Here is a 24418-nt window from a genome sequence, read left to right as displayed (position 1 = left end):
ACTTCAGCCTGGGTGACAGAGTGAGACCCTGTCTCAAAAAATAATAATAATAATAAAGTAAAATAAAACTACAGGTGATCCTAATGCTTAGTCAAGATATAGAACCCCTATCCGAGAGCAATGGTTCTCTAACTTGAATATGTGGCAGAACTACCTACAGAACTTGTTAAAATCCCCAGAGCTTCTGTTTACTAGGTCTGGGTTAGAGCTTGAGAATTTGCATTTCTTACAAGTTCCCAATACTGCTGGTCTGTGAATCACATGTTTAAGAACTGTCCTAGAGACTTGGTTGTAAGGGACAAAATCAAAACATTTTTACCTAGAACTTAAGCAGGAGATTTAGTCAGACAGGCCAAAATAAACATTGGTCACTCAGGCAATGCAGGTTTTAGTCACAGTATTCAAAACATCCAGGAATCTGTCGTGCCCATTGAGCTTGTTGCTCTAAAAGTTTCTTTGAACAATTGCATATCATTTTTTTCCAAGCCAAACTATATCTAGCTTTATTAAAGTTACTTTCCATAAACAATCAGGGTATTTCAGGCAGGACATGGGCAGATAATCGTTAACGGTGTACAACAACTTTCAAACTCCCTTCTTCAGTGGACGAGCAAAATCAGAAAGCCACTATAAAACCCAGTGAGGTCTTCATTTTATGCCCTGAACAGGGAAAGTTTAGAGTGAGGGTTGACATTTCAACTTTAGCATATTGTTTAACAGCTTTTCATGAACTGACTATGACTTCCAGGAAATGAAATAAAAATGGCAGAATTTATCTGAAAATCTGAAAATCCACAATCTAGAAATGGAAACTCTACTCTTTTTGGGGGGCTCCATCTCAGTGGCACCACTGGAAAGTCTGATTGCCTGACATATTGGTAACCAATTACTGGAGGGTCAGGGCCCAACAGAGTTTGGGTTTAAGGGAGTTAAGTCTATGTTGAAGATGACAAGGGAGAAGAGGACATAACAACTAATTTGTTATTTCATACCACAAGGGATTTGTGCCAAGGTGGCCACATGTCTCAGAGTCATGGAATCCCTCCTCCTGGGAGTCAAGAAGTCTCTCAAAATGGGAAGGGAAAGGTGTTTTCCCCACATCAATCCAGCATCAGAGACATTCTATTAGTGACCTATGACCCTTCCCCACAATACAACAGTAAAGTGTTCTGTGTGCTAACAACATAGCTTTGAAAAAGTAAAACAAGGCCAGGCATGGTGGTTCACTTTGAGAGGCCGAGGCGGGTGGATCACCTGAGGTCAGGAGCTCGAGACCAGCCTGGCCAACATGGTGAAACCCTGTCTCTACTAAAAATACAAAAATTAGCCGTGCATGGTGGCAGGTTCATGTAATTCCAGCTACTGGTGAAGCTGAGGCAGGAGTAAAAAAAAGTAAAACAAATTTTGCATTTTTATAAAACTTGATAAAAATAGTATTTCAAACTATACAGTCACCAGAAGTACACAGTCACCAAAAATGCACACGCTTCACTTGGCATCTCCAGCACCTTCAGCTTTCTGTGCCTGGTCTGTTTTGGCATCTTCATTTTCTGCAGGGTTATTCCCCTCCCTGCCAGTGTCAGCATTTTCCTTTTTCCTTTTGGGTACCTCCTCTATCTCCTTTGCAGGGGACTTTTTAGGGTTGGGCTCTGGCTTTGGAGGAGCAGGTTAAGCAGACAACCTTACGGATCTTCTCTGGCTTGTTCTTCACCTTGGCTCTATCGCCTGTAGCATCCCCTTCAGCTTTTTCTTGGGCATGGCAGTGATGCAGCAGGACATATGCTATGGATGCAGGAATGCAGCAGCAGGCAGACTTTAGTTGGGCTGGGGTCATTCTTGCCCCTTCTTCACATTGTTCAGGCTCTGGGGGCTTTATAGTTTTTTCAGCATATTTTTTTAACCTCCTAGAGAAAAACATTTCTTTGATCAGTTTGACCTTAAACTGTCTGGGCCCACGCAGGCCAGTTTTTACACTCTGGGAAAGATGTCCTTATCTGCTCAGGCACTCATCCATGCCCCGCCTCCAAGCAGTGTGATGTCCACTCCCTAGAACTCCAGGGTCTTATCTTACATGGAGAGCCTCCAGTTTCTCCTTATGGGTGCTCTCTTCTTCCATGATCTTTCTTATCCCGGACCAGGTGATCTGGCAACAGAAGCTTTGATAGAGCCCTTTTCCTTTTTTTTCTGGGTATTATTTCAAGAACCAAGGTTCCTAGATAACATCTAGTCTTAGAGTATTCAGAAACTGTCATAGACTGGTAAAATATGTTTCCATTATCTGCAACTGCAGCTAATAGAAATTAGTAAGAGTTATTAGGTACCAGTGAACACTGGGCTTTGGGTGAAAATTATAAGCTTTTATATCTAGCTGATGGGCCTTGTACCTAATAGTATTTGGCTTGGTTTTTAGAGTGACTTCCATCTCATGCCTGTTGGCTTTCATACCATTCATTTTATGTATTTTTAATTGTTTAAAGAAGAGCTGCTCGGGTCTTATAAATGGTGTTTTTCTCCTTCTTTTAGGTCTCTCTGCAATGCAATCAATGTTTACAACCTCACCTGCAATAACTGTTCAGAAAACTGCACTGATGTTCTGTTTAGTAACAAGATTACCTTCTTAATGGACCTCCTGATACACCAGTTGACGGTATGTAATATTATTGCTTTGAGTTAGAAGCATTTAAGGTTTGAGAAGTAGTCCCTGTGGAGAAAACTAAAAGAATTCAACTTAGTTACTCTCCAGATGAAAAAAAAAAAGAAGAAGAAGAAGAAGAAAGTGAAGATGACTGTGAGAATAGAGACTGGCAGACAAATTTATTAATAATTTGAAATTTTTGCATTGGGTTCTTTTAAGTTCCAATATTTAATGGATAATAGACTTATAACACTTGCTAAGGTTACAGATTTACATAGTTAGACTGGGGCTTTGGAATCAGTTGGATGCAAAGCCAAACCTCTAAAGCCACAGGAATTAGTACTGTAGAAAGGAAGAACGTTAGGAAAGCCTCAAAACCTCTCTTGCCAGGTTAAGTTAAAAGGGTCAGTTTAAGAGGACTTTTTGATGGATATTTAGATTATTTTAGAAAAGAAAACTCCTCTGTTAGAAAGGAGAAAACTTGTTATATTGTTGAAATGGGAACAAGCAGCCAATTTTCACCTTAAATTTTACTTCAGTTCACAGATGTTGAAAGAGGTAAGCTCAATGTAATAGCCAAAGGTTTAAGTATGTCAACTGCAGTCGCCAGGAGTTTCCTGGTGAAGTTTCTAAGCCCCTGAGGTATTGGCACAAAATAGCTCTCAAGCTGCAAGTTTATAACACAAGAGATTTATTTTTCAGAACCGATGTACTTTTACTCAGCACACAGTTCTAGTAACTCTTCCTTAAACTACAAGCTGTTGCCTCTATCTGGTTAATTCCTATGCATTTTGCAGTCCTTTACCAAGGCTTAATGTTACCTTCTTCATGAAATCTTCCCCAGCCTGACTCTTTCCCCAAATTCAGGTTAAGTATACTTCTTATGTGATCTTAAGCATCTCTGATAGAATTGATCACACTGAACTGTATTTAACTATTTTCTTGTCAGTTTCCCCCACTAGCCATAAAATCGATGAGGACAGGAAGTAAGTTATCACTATCTCCAAGATTCTAACATAGGACCTGGCACTTAGTAGATTCAGTACGTCATTGTATGTATGTGTGGGTGAATAAATGAATTTTGATACATCACAAGCTGAAAATCAGAAATGGAATTATGAAACCCTTACAGTCAGACATATTGACATTGAGAGGGAATAGCAATAAGGGAAAGCAAACAAAACTACAGATCTGGAACTGTTGCACAGTACAACAAAGGCTTTTTATAGTGATGATAATGAGTCATCAAAGGCTACATTATATATGATTTTGTCTAAAAAATAAGGCATTAAAATATGAGTAAGATATTTTAGCAAAAAAAAAATTCTATCAGAAATATTTGAAAGGCAGTACAAGGAGAAAAGATAACATTTGTTGTATGGCCCTATATCCCAGGCATTTTAATATATTTGCTTCATTTAATTTTGAAAACAGCCTCTTAAAGTCAGTATTACTATTCCATTTCACAGATGAGGAAACTTGAGTCCCAGAGAGGTTGACTTGCCCAAGGCTACATAGATACTAAGTCAGAAAGCCAAGAATCAGACCTAGGTGTATCATACCCAAGTTGGGGGACATTCTGCACAATAACTGACTAATATTTTTCGAAAACGTCAATATCATGAAAGACAAGGAAAAAGTGAGGAACTGTCACAGAATGGAGGAGACTAAGGAGACATAACAATTAAATGTAATGTATGATCCTGGACCAGAAAAAGGACATCAATGGGAAAACTTGGAAATTCAAGTTAGATCTATAGAATAGTCTGTTTTATTGGCTCAATGTTAATTTCCTCCTTTCAATTATTATACTATGTTTTTGTAAGATGTTAACAGTAAGGGACACTGGGTTAAAGGAATGCTCTATTTTTGCAACATATTTGTTTACTTAAAATTATTTCAAAACAAGAATGAAAAAAATAACTTCATGCTCTCGTATCATTTCATACTGCATCATCTGGAAGAATTTACTCCATGAAGCTTATTCTATGTTGGTGGTGGAAGAAGAGACATTACTTTGAACAGAACAAGTAATGAAAGAGAATGGCATTTGAAATGTGAGGGAATGAACAAGAAGACTTAAAGAAAGAATCTTGGTTCTGCATATGTATAGATGTCATATGTCATAATATAGATGACATATTGTCCCAGTCCAGGCTGCTATTACAAAATACCATAGACTGGATGGCTTATAAACACAGTAATTTATTTCTCACATTCTGTAGTCTGGAAGTTCAAGATCAAAGTACCACCATAGGTTATGGTGAGGGCCCTCTTCCAGGTTTCAAACTGCTGACTTGTCACTTTATCTCCAGATGGTGAAAAGAGTGCAAGCTAATTCTCTGGCCTCTTTTTATAAGGGCACTAATCCCATTCATGAGGATTCCATCCTTATGACCAAATTACCTCCCACAGGCCCCGTCTCCAGATATCATCACATTAAACATTATATTTCAACATGTGAATTTAGGAGGGACACAGCATTCGGACCCTAGTACATACAGTAAATGATATGATGGCAGCCTGTATAGAGTACTATGGGAGCACAGAGAAAGATATTCAGTGATCCTCCCTGGGACATCACAAAAGAGGGACATTTGAGTTAGTTCTCAGCTCCTCATAATAGCTCTCATTTATTAAGTACCAACCATGGGCCTGGAGCTTGTGGGTACCTTGATCATTTTCTTCTTCTTTGAAAGCCTAGTTCCCTTTGAATAATAAAGCCCTAGTTCCCTTTGAATAACCTTCGTTGTAACCCAAGGTTTCTTGACCTCAGAAAAGCTTTTAATCTCTCGATGGATTTGACCACATTCTATGTTTATTCTGCCCATGAATTTTGCTTAGTTTGGAACTGGGATCCTGGGACATTAGTTTCCCAAACACATTTGATCCTTTTTTTTCTTATACATGGCACTTTCTGAGTTTTTTCATTCCTTTTGGGCTCTTTATTTTATCGCTGTCAATTCTTACTGTTGCTGTAACTGGGTTTGTGGCAGTGAGTGAAGGAGGAAGTGTTTCCTGGTTTGGGGTGGTTGGTGATGGTGATTTTTATGTTTCTGAAAATCACTTGAGTGTATTTTCATTTTTCTTGCTAACTGGTTTTAATGTACATGTAACTGAAATATGGACCACTGACTTATTAGTATCCTTTAAATAAGGGATTAAAAAATAGTTGTCAATACATTTTCCAACAAGAATAGAAAAAAACATAAAAGAAGCTAATTAATTGTGATCTGGTGTTATTTATAAGACAACTGATTATCATCAGGTACTGTTGTCTTTCTGGTTATGTTTAGCAAACCCAGATGGTTTAGGAGACATTTTTCTTCTAGCCACTTGGAGTTTGTTTTGGCACTCTTGTATTTCATTTTAATTACTATTTCCAAAGCATTGTCCAGATGCCTGGGTTACAGAGGTGAACTGGACACAGTTCCATCACTCTAGAAGCACACAGTTAAGGAAGGAAGAAATTGCATATGCAAATATTAATGACTATAGGAAGCGATGAGAAGTTCTATAATGTTATCAGAGCTACAACGTAGCTCAGACAACCTAGTAGAGTACCTAGCACATAATAGGTGCTTGTTCAGTATTTGATGAATGAATGAATACATTCTGACTTGGGGAATTGGGAAGATTTGAGGGAAGAAGTTTAATTCGATCATACCTTGAATACTTTGAACCAAGGAGTTCAAAGCTACAGTGGGCCATGATTGTGCCACTGCACTGCAGTCTCAGCAACAGAGTGAGATCCTGTCTTTAAAAAAAAAAAAAAGACACCCCAACTCTCAGCTTCTCCTCTGGGAGGGAGAGAGAAGAGTGGGGCATGTGTACAATATCCCAGCTTTTTGGAAGGCTGCCTGAGAGATTGCTATCTGTCTTGCCTGACTTGGGGCTAGCATACTTTGGATGCTGCTGAGAACAACAAAGAACAGGGAGGCTTGCTGCCATAAAACTAGAGAACGTGCAATGTGTATTAGTCTGTTTTCACACTACTATAAAGAACTCCCTGAGACTGGGTAATTTATAAAGAAAGAGGTTTAATTGACTCACAGTTCTTCAGGCTGTACAGTCCTTGAGAAACTTACAATCATGGCAGAAGACAAAGGGGAAGCAGGTACATTTTACATGGCTGGAGAAGGAGGAGGAGAGTGAAGGAGGAGATGCTACACACTTTTAAACAACTGATCTTGTAAAAACTCACTATCACAAGAACAGCAAGGGGGAAATCTGCCTCCATGATCCAGTCACCTCCCACCAGGCCCTTCCTCCAACATTGAAGGTTACAATTCAACATGACATCTGGGCAGGGACGCAAATCCAAACCATATCACAGTGCTAAAGACAGATACCAGAGAAAGGAAGAGATTATGATCACTTGAATAAGAAAGCAGCAAGCATCTCTAGTTGAGAAATTGCATACATTGGCCTAGAGAAGTTGTATCCCCCCCAAAGTTTTCAGAGGCCCCCAGAACCCCTAGCTGAGCTCATTAGTGAGGGTTTTCCATACTACAAAAGCCAGTTCATAAAGACTGGAAGAAGTGGCTTTTTTTATCAAGTGCACAGATCCCAACAAAGCTTTCAAGACGTAGAAGAAACAGGGAAACATGGCCCGAAGAAAGGAGCAAAATAAATCTTCACAAACCAATCCTAAAGAAACAAAGACATGAATTACCTGACAAAGAATTCAAAATCGCCCTCATAAAGATGCTCTATGAGCTCAAGGTAACAATGCATGAGCAAAATGAGAATATCAACAAAGAGACAGAAAATACAAAAAAAAAAAAAAAAAGAAGAAGAACCAACCAATTTTGGAACTGAAGAATACAATAACTACACTGAAAAATTCACAATAGGGGTTCAACAGCAGACTCAGTCAAGCAGAAGAGAGAAACAGCAAACTCAAGACAAGTTATTTGACATTATCCACCCAGAGGAACAAAAAGAAAAAGAATGAGAAAGAGTGATGAAAGCCTAAGGGATTTGTGGCATACCATCAAGCCAACCCATATACACATTATGGAAAGTTCACAAGAAGAAGAGAGAAAGGAATGGGCAGAAAGTTTACTTAAATAGTGACCCAAAACTTCCCAAATCTGGGAAAGAAAATGGACATCCAGATTCAAGAAGACTAAAGGACCCCAAATAAGATCAACATAAACACACACCAAGACACATTATAATAAAATTGTCAAACTCTCAAAGACAGTAAGAGAATTTTGAAAACAAGAAAAAAGTGCCTTGTCATGTACTAGGGAACACACATCAGACTATCAACATATTTCTCAGCAGAAACCCTGCAGGTCAGAAGGGAGTGGAGGGATATATTCAAAGGGCCAATTAACTGATCTTTGACAAGATTGCCAGGAATACACAGCAGAAAAAAGATAGTCTTCAATAAACTGTGTTGGGAAAACTGGATATCCACATGCAAAAGAATGATATTGGACCCTTATCTTATACCATACACAAAAATAAACTCAAAATTGATTAAACACTTAAATGTAAGACTTGAACTAAAAAAACTCCAAATTAAAACATAGGGGAAAACCTTCATAACATTGATCTTGACTGTGATTTATCAGATATGACACCAAAGCAGGGGCAACAAAAGCCAAAAATAGATAAATGAGATTACATTAAACTAAAAAGCTTCCGCATCAGAGTCACAATCAACAGTGCAGAAAGGCAATGTACAGAATGAAAGAAAATATTTGTAAACCGTATGTCTGATAAAGGGGTGCTGTGGACTGAATGTTTGTATCCCCAGAATTAGTATGTTGAAACCTAATCACCACTGTGATGGAATTAGGAGGAGGAGCCTTTGAAAGGTGATTCCATCATGAGGGCAAAGCCCTCATGAATACTTTCAGAACCCTTATAAAAGATGCCCCAGAGAGCTGCCTTGCCCCTTCTGTCAGGTGAGGTCACAGCTGGAAAGCGCCTTCTATGAACCAGAAAGCACCACTTCTGCCAGCATCTTGATCTCAGGACTTCCTAACTTCCTGAACTGTGAGAAATAAATTTCTGTTTGTTGTTTATAACAGTATTTTGTTATAGCAGCTCAAATGGAATAAGTCAGAAGTTAATATCCAAAATATATAAAGAACTACAACTCAATAGCAAAAATATATGATAATCAATTAAAAATGAGAAAAGGGCTTAAATAGACATTTCTTCAAAGAAAATATACAGTTGAACAACACGTATATGAAAAGATGACCAAAATCACTAATCACTGTGAAAATGCAAATCAAAACCACAATGAGATATCACCTCATGCCTGTTAGGATGGCTGTTATAAAACAAATCAGAAAATAAGTATTGGTAGGAGTGTGGTGAAATTGGAAATGTGCACTTTTGGTGCAGGCACTAAGGAAAAAAGTATGGAAGTTCCTAAAAAAAATTAAAAAGAGAACTACCATATGATTCATCAGTCCTGCTTCTGGGTACTTATTCAAAATAATTAAAATTGGGATCTTGAATAGATATCTGCACTGCCATGTTCACCTCAGCATTATTCACAAGAGCCAAGAGGTGGAAATACCTAAATATTCATCAACAAATGAGTGGATAAAGAAAACGTGGCATACAATTGACTCTTAAACACTACAAGTTTGAACTGCATAGGTCTATTTATGCATAGATTTTTTTTCAACCAAACATGGATCAAAAATGCAGTCTCCATGGGATACAAAACCCACACATATGTAGGACTGACTTTTCATATATGCAGCTTCCACAGAGCTGACTGCAGGACTTGAGAATATGCAGATTTGGGTATACACAGGGAGCACTGAACTAATCCCCTATGTATACTGAGGGACAACTGTACAAACAATGGAATATTAATCAACCTTAAAAAAGAAGGGAATTCTGTCATATGCTATAATGTATAAACCTTGATGATGCTATAAGTGAAATAAGCCAATTACAAAAACAGAAATACTGCATGATTCTACTTAAATGACATATCTAAAAGAATCAACCTCATAGAAACAAAGTAGAATGGTGGTTGCCAGGGACCAAGGGGAGGGGGAAGCAGAGTTGTTTAATAGGTTTAGCGTTTCAGTCAAGTGAGATGAAAAAGTTCTAGAGATCCATTTTACAACAATGTGCATATAGTTAACAATATTGTAATATGCACCTAAAAATTGATAAAGAAAATTTATATGTCTTTTTACAAAAAAAAAAAAAAAAGACCAGTGAAAGTACTACTGAGTGCTGTGAAAATAGATGGATAAGCTTTTAATGTTGGGCAAGAACTAAACAGTCCAATATACTGATGAGCAAATTGAGATGTGGAAAAGGATCACAGAGCTACCTAGTGGCAGAACCATGACCTGGACCCTGGTCTTCTGAGTCCCTGACCAGGACTTCCCTTCCTATAAGCTAAATTGATGTGTCCTCATTTTCTTAAGTTGACAAATGAAACAAAGCACCAATTTTGTGACTTTAATTTTATAAGTTTAATAGTATTACTTTGGTAAGATATACTGAAAAAGCACTTAATTAAAAGATTTATAATTTCTTGATGTTTCATTGCATTTTAAAAGGCATTAAATATTTTATTAGCAGTCTTATTTTTAATTCATAGTGACCTGTTCCTTATGAAATATTTAATGAATATGCTGATAAATTGTGTGTATGTATTTTTGGGAGCCAAGGAGATTGTTAATTGAAAAGTGATGTACTAACCTTAAATAATTGATATGATACTGTTGAATCAGAGAGGCTGCTGGTGAGCTCTTCAGAAGGTGACAAGAAAGCCCTGGATACAAACAAAGGAAATCTAAGTGCAACCTTACAGCAAGGGGATTGTTTTTCACTTAGTCATGTGCAGAGCCATCCAGGTGCCTGTTGATTTTCATTACAGCAGCAAGGCCTGGAACTCTCCATTCACCACATTGTTTCTTTATATTGAGTTGCCAGAACATAGACTCCATAGTTAATTACATGGGAGCAAAAATCCCTCAACACTACAGGTAACAGTACTCTTCCAGTTGCATCTTGTTTCCTTCTTTCCTCACTATATAGTATGGTACTTGCTCAGCATATCTAGGACACGTTGCCTTTTCCTTCAACAAAAGTGTGAACTCTGTTTATGTCTCCTGTGCCATATGTCTTATTGACACAGAATTTCAAAACTGGAGAGTAGGTCTTCATAGTATGTAGTCTATTTCAGTCCACTCGTTTTATAGATGAGGATAATGGACTTCAAAAGAGGAGAGGGATGGGAGATATGTGGGGTTGGATACTTGCCCAAGTTCTACAGCCTGTTAACACTATAACTGGGATGCAAATTCAGGTCTCCTAAATCCTAAGTTAACTTTCTATTATTTTACTTAACGGACTGCCCATTTTTAAAGTTGGTGAGAACAGTTAAGGGATGTTGTGTGTATAGAGCTTTACTCTCAGAGCTACATTCAGAATTCAGCTGGTAAAAGAACATGGGCCAGATTTTAACTCAGAATGCCTTTCTACTACATTCATGTGAAATAGTATCCTCACCACCATTATCACTATCACCTAAAATAATTAAATGACTACTTGAGGGAGAAGCTGACACTTGTACCTTCATCAGTGTGAAAGATATGTCACACTGCTTACAAATACTATAGATAAAGCAAACAAAATTATTAAAGGTGTAAAAGGTTTCAGTAAAACAATTAACAGTTTAATGCACATAGAATCCTATGTACAACGTTAGAGAATATATATTCTCTATAAGCACATATGGAAGATGTATAAGAATTATTCACTAAGCCATAAGCAAGTATTATCAAATTTGAAAGAATCCACATCATAGAAGATGACCCAGTTCTGCTTCAGTTATGGATGAATAAGCTCCTATCAGACTGACCCTCCTGCAGACAACAAATGTAAATGCTGAGTAAAGTATGTGAAAACAAATACCTGAAAAGTACTAAGGACCAATGAAAAGCAGATCCTGATGGGAATAGTCACTTGGAAGAAAGGAACAGCTTTGGGTAAGTTTCCTGGTTGTATGGCTTTCAGCATGAGGGCAGGCCACAGTTGGTGCCACATGGGCTGGCTAGAACTCAATAGAAAATCCACAATCTTTTTATCCTGAAGAACCAGAGGACAGAATTCAGGGCAAAGACAAGTGCTAGAATGTTAGGAGGATATTCAGGAGGAGAAAAGCTACAAAGGGATATCCCCTAAGTATTTACAAATACCTGCATGATTCTGAATATACTGTACATGTATGAGACAACTCCGTATAACTCAGCTAAAGACAAAAGAACTAAACTGAGATTTGAGCTGCTATTCACCAGTAGAGTTTTGCAGTTTGAGTCCAACAAAGTCAAATGGCTACTTTAAAAAGAAAATATCAACACCTGTAAGAGAAATATAGCAGAATCCAGATTCTTCATGACATAGCATTCACAGTGTTTGGGATTTCTTGACATAAAGAGAAAGAAGATGTGCACTATTTTCAAGAGTTAAGGCAATTAACAGAGGCCAATCCTGAGATGACACAGATGTTAGAATTAGCAAACAAGGATATTAAAACAACTTTATGACTCAGCTCAATGACAGAAAGAAAAATGTGCTGATAATGAAGGATATGAAATATCACAGAAGTAAAAACATAATAAAGAATCAAACAGAAATTTAAAAACTAGAAAATACAGTACCTGAAATAAAAAACTTACTATATGAATTAATAAATGAGAAAGAATGATGAAAAACAGAAAAATCACCATTAGGCAAAAACCGAAGTAATAAATATTGCAGGAGAGAATCATCAGTGGATGCAAAAATTAGTGGATAAATGTAGGATGAGAAAGAGGATATTTGCATAATCTCAAAATAATTTCCCACAAAATAATCTTTTTTGTAAAAAAAAAAAAAAAGTTGGGTAATAGTAACTTCACAGTGAAAACCTTGGTAGACATCACTTTAACCAAGTTATCAAAACTAACATCACTACTACTGATGTTGCTATGTCAACATCAGTACCCTCTGATAATAATACATGTTTACAAGCTCACAGCATCACTTCTATGATATTCTTGCTAAAAGTGCATAACCACCATCAAATTATGAGAAAACATCAGACCAAAAATTAAGGGGCATTTTACAAAATAACTCACCAAAGCTATTTCAAATATAAAGACTGAAAAACATATTAGAGGAGACTAAAGAGGTATGACAATTCATTATGGAATCTTGGATTGGATCCTGGACTGAAAAAAAGAATGTTAGTGGGGAAACTGGCAAAACTCTTATAAGGTCTGTAGATAAGTTCATTGTTTTGAGCCAGTGTTAATTTTCTGGTTTTGGTAATTGTGCTGTAGTTGTGTAGGATATTAACATTAAGGAAAGCTAGGAGAAGCCTAAAATTGCTTACCAAAAGTTTTAAATTTTTAAAAATTCACTAGATGGGTTTAATAGCAGGTTGGAGATGACAGAGGAAAGGGTCATTAAACTTGAAGTTACATCAATAGGAATTAATGTAGTCTGAAGAATGGAAAGAGAATTTAAAAGGGAACAGAGCTTAGAGACTTATGAGACAGTATCAAACAGTGTAACATACATATCACTGGATATCCAAAAGGAGAAGAGAGAATGAGACATGAACATTTTTTTGTAAAAAATAGTGGCTAAAATATTTTCCAATTTTAGTGAAAGACATAAATACGCAGATTCAAGAAGCTCAGAAAAGGAAGTTAAATTGTCCCCATTTGCAGATGGCATGATCTTATATTTAGAAAAACCCAGACTCCACCAAAAAACTCTTAGATCTGATGAATGAATTCAGTAAAGTTGCAGAATACAAAATCAACTTATAAAAATCGGTAACATTTCTATACACCAATGATGAAATAGCTGAAAAATTAAGAAGGCAATCCCTTCTATAATAGCTATAAAAATAAAATTCTTAGGAATAAATTTAGCCAAAAAGGTGAAAGACATCTACAAGGAAAACTACAAAACACTGAGAAAGAAACTGATGAGGACCCAGGAAAGATATCCATGCTCATGGATCAGAATAATTAATGTAATAAAATGACTATACTACCTAAAGAAACCTACAGATTCAGTGCAATCCCTATCAACACACCAATTTCATTTTTCATAGAAACAAAAAAAATCATATATTACAAGGCCACAGTAACCAAAACAGCATGATGTTGGTATAAAAACAGCCATACAGATCGATGGAAGAGAAAAGAGAACCCAGAAATAAATCCACTTATTTACAGCCAACTGATTTTTGACAAGATGCCAAGAACATACACTGGGGAATGGACACCCTCTTTAGTAAGTGGTGCTGGGAAAACTGGATAACCACATGCAGAATAATGAAACTAGACCCCTATCTCTCACCAGTACAAAAATCAACTCAAAATGAATTACAGACCTAAACAAAAGACTAAAATTATAAAACTGCTAGAAGAAAACATAAGGGAAACTGCTGGACATTAGTCTAGGCAAAGATTTTGTAGCTAAGACCTCAAAAGTACAGGCAACAAAAATAGACAAATGGACTATATTAAACTAAAAACCTTCTACACAGCAAAGGAAACGATCAACAGAGTGAAGAGACAAACTGTTGAAAGGGAGAAAATATTTACAAACTATTCATCCAGCAGGCAACTAATATCCAGAGTATACAACAGCAAAAAAAAAAACCCTAATAATTCCATTAAAAAGTGAGCAAAAGACATGAATAGATATTTCACATAAGATGTACAGATAGCCAACGGGTATATGAAAAACAGCTGAACGTCACTAATCATCAAGAGAATGCAAATCAAAACCACAATGAGATGTCATCTTACTCCAGTTAGAATATATACAGAATATGTATATATGCACACACACATAATGGAATACTACTTAGCCATAGAAAAGAATGACATGCTGTCATTTGCAAAAACGTAGATGAAACTGGAAGTCGTTACGTCAAGTGAAATAAGCGAGGCACAAAAAGACAAATACCACATGTTCTGACCCATGTGGGAGCTAAAAAAAGTTTAATTCAGCCAGGCACAGTGGCTCATTGCTGCAATCCCAGCAATTTGGAAGGCCAAGGCAGGAGGGTCACTTGAGCCCAGGAGTTTTGAGACCAGCCTTGGCAACATAGTCCATCTCTACAAAAAATAAAAAAGAATTTGCCAGGCATGGTGGCACATGCCTGTAGTCCCAGCTACCTGGGAGGCTGAGATGAGAGGATTGCTTGAGCCCAGGAAGTCAAGGCTGCAGTGAGCCTTGATTATGCCACTGCATCCCAGCTTGGACAACAGAATGAAACCTTTTCTCAATAAATAAATAAATAAATAAGTTGATCCTATGGAGCTAGAGAGTAGAAAGTTATTTATTATTAGAGGCCTGGAAGGGTGTGTGGTGACAGGGGCAGATAAAGAGAAATTGGTTGATGGGTACAAACATACAGTTAAATAGAAGGAATAAGTTCCAGTGTTCAATAGCAGAGCAGGGTGACTGTAGTTTACAACAGTATATTGTATATTTCAAAATAGCTGGAAGACAGGTCGTGAAATGTTCTCAGCACCTAGAAATGATAAATGCTTGAGGTAATAGATGCCCTAAATATCCTGACTTGATCATTACACATGACCAAAATACCACATGTACAAATATTATATATTGGGTTTTTAAAGCTAGAAACAAAAGAGAAGCTCAGAAACTCCAAAAAGGCTAAATACAAAGAAAATCAAGCTAGGCAAATCATAGTCAAACTGCTAAAAGGGTGTGTGTGTATATATGTGTATATATATATATGTGTGTGTGTGTGTGTGTATGTTTGTATTTTTGGATATATATATGTGTGTGTGTATATATACACTTTCAAAATATTCTCTATATATGATTTTCTCTCTCTACATATATAATTTTTCTCTCTCTCTTTCCCTTTGTATACACCCACACACACACACACAATGGAGTATGTGGAGTCTGTATGTGTGGGTATACATGTGTGTGTGTGTATATATATATCTATAAGGAGAATATATAGTGAGAGAATATATAAAGAGAGAGTATCTTGAAAGTAGACAAATTTCATATAGGTAAATAATTCATATAATGTCTTCTTAGCAGAGGCCAGAAGACAGTGAGCATCTTTAGAGTGCTTAAAGAAGAAACAAACATCAATCTGGAATTCTATATCCATCAAAATATCCTTCAAGAATAAATGTGAAATAAATACATTTTCATATTAAATATATATACACCTCAGAGAATTTGTTGACAACAGACCTGCACTACTAGAAATGCTAAAGGAAGTTCTTCAGGCTGAAGGGAAATGATACCCAGTGAAAATTTCTATCTTCAGGAAATGATAAAGAGCAGTGGAAACAGACTCTGTATTTATTTTAAAATTTTAAAAAATACATGTGATGGTTAAATTTTACTTTAAAAGTGAAATTTTACTTTAAAAGTGAAATTTTTCATTTTGTTCTGTGAGGTTATGACATATGTAAAGTGTACTGCATATTATTATAATATAGAGAATGGGAAGGACAGAAAATGAACCCATGAGCTTACAAGCTTTCTACACTTTGCACACAGTGCTACGATGCCAGCTTAAGGAGACTGTGAGAAGTTCAGTTTGTGTATTGTAACTCCTTCAAGCAACCACTAGCAAAATAACTTAGAAGCCAATGGTAAATTAAAATAGGATTCTAAAATATATTCAAATATTCCAAAAGAAGAAAGGAAAAGAGGAATTAGAGAATAAAACACAGAGGGGACAAACAGAAAAGAAATAATAAAACAGTAGACCTAAACCCAATGTGTCAATAATTAAATGTATAAAGCCAGCTGGGCGTGGTGGCTCATGCCTATAATCCCAGCTCCGTGGGAGGCCGAGGCCGACGGATCACAAGGTCAGGAGATCGAGACCATCCTGGCTAACACAGTGAAACCCCGTCTCTACTAAAAATACAAAAAAATTAGCTGGGCATGGTGGCAGGCACCTGTAGTCCCAGCTGCTTGGGAAGCCGAGGCAGGAGAATCGCTTGAACCCCGGAGGCAGAGGTTGCGGTGAGCCAAGATTGTGCCACTGCACCCCAGCCTGGGTGACCAAGCGAGACTCTGTCTAAAAAAAAAAAAAAAAAAAAAGTGTGTAAAGCCCTCCGGTTACAAGGCAGAAACTGTTGGAATGGATAAAAAGACCTAACCATGTCCTCTATCTACATGAGATGCATTTAAAATATAAAGACCAAACCCATATAAATACAGGTTGAAAGTGGATAAAAAGACATACATAGTAAGCATAAGAAGTAGCTATATTAATATCAAAGTAGAATTTAATATCACTGTATTAGTAGATGCAAAGAGGCATTGCCTATTAATAGAATATCAAATCAACAGGAAGATATAACAGTCATAAATGTGTATACTACAAAATACATGAAGCAAAAATTGACAGAATATAAGGGAGAAAGAAACAATTTCCATATGAGAATTTCCATTCCAGAGATGGATATTTTAACAGACCTCTTTCAGCAACTGATAAAATAACTAGACCAAAAAAATCAGTAAAAATATACATGATATGAACAATACCATTATCAACCACTTTGACCTAATTGATATTTGTAGATCACTGCACCTAGCAACTGTAGAATACACACATTCTTTCTGAGCATACTGAGGATGTTCAAGATACACTATATGCTGGACCATAAGACAGTTTTAATACATTTAAAGAGCTTGAAATCATTGAAAATATGTTCTCTGAAGACAGTGGGATGAAGTTAGAACTCAATATTATGTATCTAGAAATTCACAAAGAAATGAGAAAATATTTTGAACTGAAAAGTATTTTCAATGAAAATATAGCATCAGGAAACAACAGATGTTGGCAAGGATGTGGAGAAATAGGAACGCTTTTACACTGCAGGTGGGAGTGTAAATTAGTTCAACCATTGTGGAAGAAAGTGTGGCAATTCCCCAAGGATCTAGAACCAGAAATATCATTTGACCCAGCAATTCCATCAATGGGTATATAACCCAAGGATCATAAATCATTCTACTATAAAGACACATGCACGCATATGTTTACTGCAGCACTATTTACAATAGCAAAGACTTGGAACCAACCCAAATGCTCATCAATGATAGACTGGATAAAGAAAATGTGGCACATATACACCATGGAATACTACACAGCCATAAAACAGAATTCTGAGTTTATGTCCTTTGCAGGGACATGGATGAAGCTGGAAACCATCATCTTCAGCAAAGTAAGAGAAAACCAAACACCACATGTTCTCACTCATAAGTGGGAGTTGAACAATGAGATTACATGGACACAGGGAGGGGAACATCACACACCAGGGCCTGTCAGGAGTTGGGGGGCAAAGGGAGGGAGAGCATTAGGACAAAAACCTAATGCATGAGGGCTTAAAACCTTGATGACGGGTTGATAGGTGCAGCAAACCACCACGGCACATGTATACCTATGTAACCTGCACGTTCAGCACATGTATCCCAGAACTTAAAGTAAAATAAAAATAAAAAATAAAAATTAAAAAAGTTAAAAAAATACTAGGCGTGGTGGTGTACATCTATAATTCCAGCTTCTCAGAAGGCTGAGATAGAATCGCTTGAGCACAAGAGTTCAAAGCTGTGGTGCATTATGATAACACCTGTGAATAGCCACTGCTTTCCAGCCTAGGCAACATAGCGAGACCCAGCTCTTTAAAAAAAAACAATGCTTACAGGAAAGTTTATACCTTTAAATAGAAGTATTATACAGTTAGTGCGTTCTGAATATAATGCAGTTAAGGTAGAAACCAATGAAGATAAAAATCCATATATACATTTAGAAATTTAGAGATTCCCATAATAAACTCAAGAGCAATAAATTAAAGTTTTTAAAACCTAAAATGGAAAAATAGTGAAATCAAAACATCGAGTTGTACACCTGAAGTATATACAATTTTTATTTGTCAACTATATGCCAGTAAAGCTGGAGGAACAGAAATAACAACAATGAAAATACTGCATATCAAAATGTTTGGGATGCAGTTAAAGCAAAACCATTAAAAATGGTATAAGCTTAAATACTTAGGCTTCATAAATTAGAATTGATCAAGAAGAAAGAAGAGGCACAAATAATGAATAAAATGGGAAATTTAACTACAGGTTGAGGAAGAATTAAAAAGTTAAGAAAATACTTTGAACAGCTTTATACCAGTGCATTTGAAAGCTTTAACGAATTTAAATTCCTAGAAAAATATAACTCACCAGACTAACTCAGGAAGAAATAGAAAGCCTGAATAATTTTTTAACCATTAAATAAATTATTTAAAATCTACCTATAAAAAAAAAAGCACCAGGCCTAAATAATGCTACGGCCAACTTCCAGCAAATGTTCCAGGAACAAGATCATTTCAATGTTAAATTATGCCAGGAAGATAAAATGTGTGATTTCTTCACAGTTCATTTTTTGGAGACCACTATAACCTTGGTAACAAAACCAGACAAGGATGGTGCAAGAAAAAAAATTACAAGCCAGTCTCTCTCATGAACCAAGATGTCAAAATTCTAAAAATATTAGTAAATTCAATGAATTATAAAAATGAGATATTTTTACAAAGTGTGAAAGCAAGCAAAACTAAACGTTATATTCTCTAGGGACACATTTATGTAATAAAATCTTTGTTTAAGCAAGGGAATGATAAACACAAAAATCATGATAATGGTTACTAGGTTAGGGAGATGGGGAATGAGATAGTAGAAGAGCCAAAAATAAATTAAATGTATTGATATTATTCCTGTTAAATTATTTAAATTTTACTTAAAAAATTAAAGCCACAGTTGTAGTCTTCTTGGAATTTATGATCAGTGGATAGCTCAAACAAGTGGTCAAATACAATATATCTTAAGGATTATGATGAGTCAGGACAGTGCTGATTTTCAGGGGTCAGAGAAAAGTTCCTAGAGAAAGTAATATCTAAACTGAGACCTGAAGGATAAGTAGTAATGTGATCATCTAAGAAAACAATGAGAAAAAAAAAACATCCTTAGCAAAATTTATAACCCAAGTGAAAGGAAGGGGGATGGGTGCTAAGTGGTGAGAGCTCTAGCCAGTGACGTAAGTAGGGATCCACTAGTGAAGGATACTAAGTCAGTGATAATGGGACATAGCCTTAGCTCTTGCCCTACAGATGCTTGCTTGTCTCTCAGGTTTCAAATATGAGGAAAGAATGTACTTACTGTACTACTACATATTGGAAAATAATGCCCTGTATTTTAAATAGACACAAATGATAACTGATCTGTCAGTTTAAGCAGGAAGACCTGTATCTCGGATCATTCTCCAAGTATCTTTCTGCCACTTTTTACCAGTGAGAGAGAAATATTTATTTTGTTTATTAAATACTTATGCCATACCCACCTCCCAAGAAGAATGAATGTTTGTTGAGAAACAGGATATTTGCCTAATTTCAAAGTATAGTATATTCCTACAAAATTGTTATTAATTGCAAAGTAAAAGCGTAACTTTCTAGTGAAAAAACCTGGCACACACCACCTTACCAAATGATCAAAGTAAACAGTATCAGTTATGCACAAATCAGAACTGTCTGCTACCTGATAGGCTGCAATGAAAATAACACAGCATTGCTTCTGTAATATTTCTGCCAAAGATAATATAATCTGAATCTATGAGGAAACATCCTACTACCTAAATTTTAGGACATTCCTCAAAATAACCTGTAATCGTCAAAAGTTTGAAAATCATGAAAGTTCAAGGAGTCACTGAGGAGTTTTCTAGACTGGTAGTAATAAGAGACATGACAACTAATTAGAACACAATTCTGAACCAGATCCTTTTGCTATAGACAACATTAATGGGACAACTGGCAAATTTTGAATGGGCTCTGAGGTTTAGATGGTGACAGAGAATCAGTGTTCATTTCCTGACTGATGAATATATTGTAATGTAGGAGAATGTCCCTTCATTGGAAATACACAAAAGTATTTAGTGGTGATGGGGCATCATGTGAGTATCCTCACAAGGTTCAGGGGAAAAGGTCCTCTTAGCTGGGTTCAGTAGCTCTCACCTGTAATCCCAGCAACTCAGGAGGCTGAGGCAGGAGGATCGCTGGAGGCCAGCAGTTTGAAACCAGCCTGGGCAACATAGCAAGACCCCCATCACTACAAACATTTTTTAAAAATTTAGCTGGGCGTAGTGGCACACACCCGTAATCCCAGCCACTCACTGGGCTGAAGTAGAAGGATCACTTGGGCCCAAGAGATTGAGGTTGCAGTAGGCTATAACTGCACCAGTGCATTCTACCCCGGGCAACTCTATCTCTAAAAAAAAAAAAGTTCTTTGAACTATACTTGCAGTTATTCTAATATTTGGGGCTATATGCACACAAAAACACACAAATATTTTAACAAAATACAAAAATAAAAGTTTTGGAAACCTGGAATGAGTTGATAACAGTTTTGTGATTTCCATCAGCTACATACATTGACCTCAATAGCTGAAACACAGAATAACTTAAAACTAGGGCTTATTTCTTGGAGCTGAAATATGGCGTTCAACTTAAAGTGTCTTCCTTATGGGAAAATGATTGTTCTTATGAAAGGAAAGTGAAGCTTTCATAGTAGACTGTTTAGCTATATCATTGAAACACATTTAAAATCCTTGCAGAGGAATTTCTAAAACACCTAACTCATACTATGAAAATTCCTCGAAGGGGATGACAGCTATTCAGTGTATACTTTGTGCCAATTTGAACAAAACGCTGATGTTATTTAATATGAAGATTTAGGAAAATGGGCAATCCCAGTAGCCAGGTGGGAAACCCATAGTATCCCAGGTATCTTGTGTAGAATGTTCACAGTATAGCTGCAGGGAAAAGACTACTACAACTGAAAGGCACAAAGGCCAGGATCAGCAATGCAAGGGAATAGTTCTGTTCCTTTGTGTCTAACAAGCCTGGAAATACAAGACTTGGTAACTGCCGTTTTGAAAGACTGAGAACAGAATCTTGAAATTAAGAAACCTAGCAAGGGTAAGATTCATGCAATACACATGTGTACATATACTCAGAAAGCAGAGAGATGAGAGAAAATGGAAGAGTGGGACTAAAAGGAAGACAATAGTAGGAACTAGAAGAAGAATGAGACAGAGAGAAGAGGGAGGTTAAGGAAGGAGATAAAATGAAGAGGAAAAGCGAATAGAAGTGGATCAGATGTGGGGGTATGTGTAGAAATTAGAATGGCAAATACAGAGAAACCCTGATTAGACCTTTCCCAGTACCCTATAATAATGCAGTCACAGCCTGCCCTCTTTAAGCTTACATGCCAGTGTTGTCATGTTTGTATTTACATATAGCAAGGCATGAAGCAGTAAGTCTTCTGTCTTTTCCAGTAAATGAAAGAAAATAGTAATATCAGACATTCTAAGGTCATACACACAGCTAAGTTCCTGTTTCTGTGCCCTTTCCCACTCCTCTTGGGGTTTTATGAGATGTGGGAAATGGACTAAAAGCATTCTTTATGGTTGGCCTCTGCTCTTGTTCAGTTCATTCTTACCTGTTAAAGCAGTCTGTTTAGAGAGGAAAAAGCAGCAATATTAGGTCTCATTAACGTTTCTGACTGTGGCAAAAGTCTTAACATAGACCACACTTCAGTATGTAGTTGCATTCGTTGAAAGATAACTTGCTTTCTCTTAAACCTTGACAATATAGTTTAACAAACTCCTGTGTTTTATAAAGTGTGCTTTAAGTTTGGCAGTTTCTTATAAACATACACTTACCCTACATCCCAGTAATCCCACTCCTAGCTATTTCTCCAAGAAAAATGAAAAACATTTCTCTACAAAAAGACTTGTACAGGAATGATCTTAGCATCCTTATTTATAAGTAAAATCCCTAAATAACACACATGTCCACGAACAGGTGAATTGATAAATTGAGGTATATTCATAGTGGAATATTTAGCAATAAAAAGGAATGAACTATTGATACAACATGGATGAATTATTCAGAATTCATGGAAACATTATTCATACTGCAGAAAGCCAGATTCAAAAATCTACCTACTGTGTGATTGCAGTTATTTGAAATTCTAGAAAATGCAAAATCATTTATAATACAAAGCAGATCAGTGATTGCCTATGCCCACAGGGGCAAAAGGGAACATTGACTTCAAAGGGGCACAAGGAAACTTTTGGAGATGATCAAAGTGTTCTGTATCTTGATTATGATGGTTCTTACATAGACGCGTATATGTCAAAATTAATCCAAGTGTACACTTCAAATGGGTGCATTTTACAATAAAATGTATTTTTTAAATATGTGTTTACAGGCCAGGTGCAGTGGCTCATGCATGTAATCCAAACACTTTGGGAGGCCAAGGTGCATGGATCGCTGAGCCCAGGAGTTCGAGACCAGCCTGGGCAATATGACAAAACCCTATCTCTACTAGAAATACAAAAAATTAGCCAGGCATGGTGGCACATGCCTGTAATCCCAGCTACTCAGGAGGCTGAGGCACGAGAATCACTTGAACCAGGGAGGTGGAGGTTGCGGTGAGCCGAGATTGGGCTACTGCACTCCAGCCTGGGCAACAGAGCAAGACTCCATCTCAAAATATATATGTATATATATATATGCTTTTACAAATGTGGCAAAATGTTATCAGTTGGTGAGTCTAGGTAAAGGATATACTTCATCTTATACTTCATTGTACTAGATTTAGAAGGGAAAAAAATACTCTTTCCAAAAGGCTGCAATGTAAAGACAGTAATTGAATTATTGAGGGGAATAAATAAGCCGGAGAGCTTAAGGAATACTCCATCTTCATAGAATTTTGTATCTGTTCTTTCAGACTACACTGCTACCTTCTTAATTCAGTGTCTTGATATGTATAACATCAAGAAAAAAGCTATTGTTTTGCTTTCCTTATATTTTAAGTGAACATAATTTCACTTTCTTCCACTTTTGAGTGCCCTTTTCAGACAAGAATATGCTATAGTAGACATCACAAGGAATACAGAGACAATATGGTGTGGAGCTTGCTCTCAAGATACAGTGTAGCACAGGGGTTAGCAGATTCAGATCCACAGGCCAAATCACTACCTGTTTATAAATAAAGTTGTATTAAAATACAGCATTTGTTTACATATGGCTGCTTTCTTCTTACAACAGTAGAACTGAGTAGTTGTGATGGAGACTGTATAACCTGCAAAGCATAAAATATTTACTCTCTGGCCCTTGACAGAAAAAAATAATCGCCAACTTCTGGTCTAATAGAATAGATAAGACATGGATGTTAAAAACAGAGTGTCATGAGCAAAGTAAAGATCAGCTGTTCCAAGAGGTCAGAGGAGGGAGAGATTCCTTTAAAAGGAAAGTTGGAGAAAGTTTCATTAAGGAAGTGGTATTGATAGCCAAACCTCAGTAGGAATTAGGCAGAGGGAGATGTGAGGAAACAAGTTGGTAAGTGCTGGTGCAAGAGGCGTGGAGGAAAACTTTATACATGCCCTTGAAAATCACCAGATAGAGGGAAATAAGGGCCAATTAAGCAACCTTGTACCCACTTGTCATAGAATTATAGAATATCAAGAGCTGTAAACCTTAAAGATTATCTCATATAACTATTTCAAGTTACAGTTGAGAAAACAGACTCAAAGGGATTAAATCATTCATACAAGGCCACATACAAAGTTAGTGGGGAAGCCATACTAAAATTCAGCATTTATGCCTCCACACCTTAAGCCAATATTTACTGAATTAAGCTGAATTGCTTCCCCAGAGAGAC

At 36.7% G+C, this 24418-nt stretch overlaps 1 protein-coding gene and 1 pseudogene across 13 annotated transcripts in view; one reads left to right on the top strand and one right to left on the bottom strand.

The window, feature by feature from the left end:
- SCAPER (S-phase cyclin A associated protein in the ER) overlaps positions 1–24418 on the top strand; it is a 556007-nt gene that overhangs the window by 433602 nt on the left and 97987 nt on the right. For all 13 annotated transcript variants that reach the window (XM_063699056.1, XM_063699058.1, XM_063699055.1 and 10 more), the window contains one exon: positions 2524–2647. In XM_063699056.1, coding sequence (XP_063555126.1) covers positions 2524–2647 — 124 coding nt within the window. The remainder of the gene's footprint in view (positions 1–2523; positions 2648–24418) is intronic.
- Positions 1420–1834, bottom strand: LOC134757343 (non-histone chromosomal protein HMG-17-like; annotated as a pseudogene).

This window comes from Gorilla gorilla, chromosome 16, assembly GCF_029281585.2.
Source record: "Gorilla gorilla gorilla isolate KB3781 chromosome 16, NHGRI_mGorGor1-v2.1_pri, whole genome shotgun sequence".
NCBI classification, from domain to species: Eukaryota; Metazoa; Chordata; class Mammalia; order Primates; family Hominidae; genus Gorilla; species Gorilla gorilla.
This window is presented reverse-complemented; position numbering and strand designations above follow the sequence as displayed.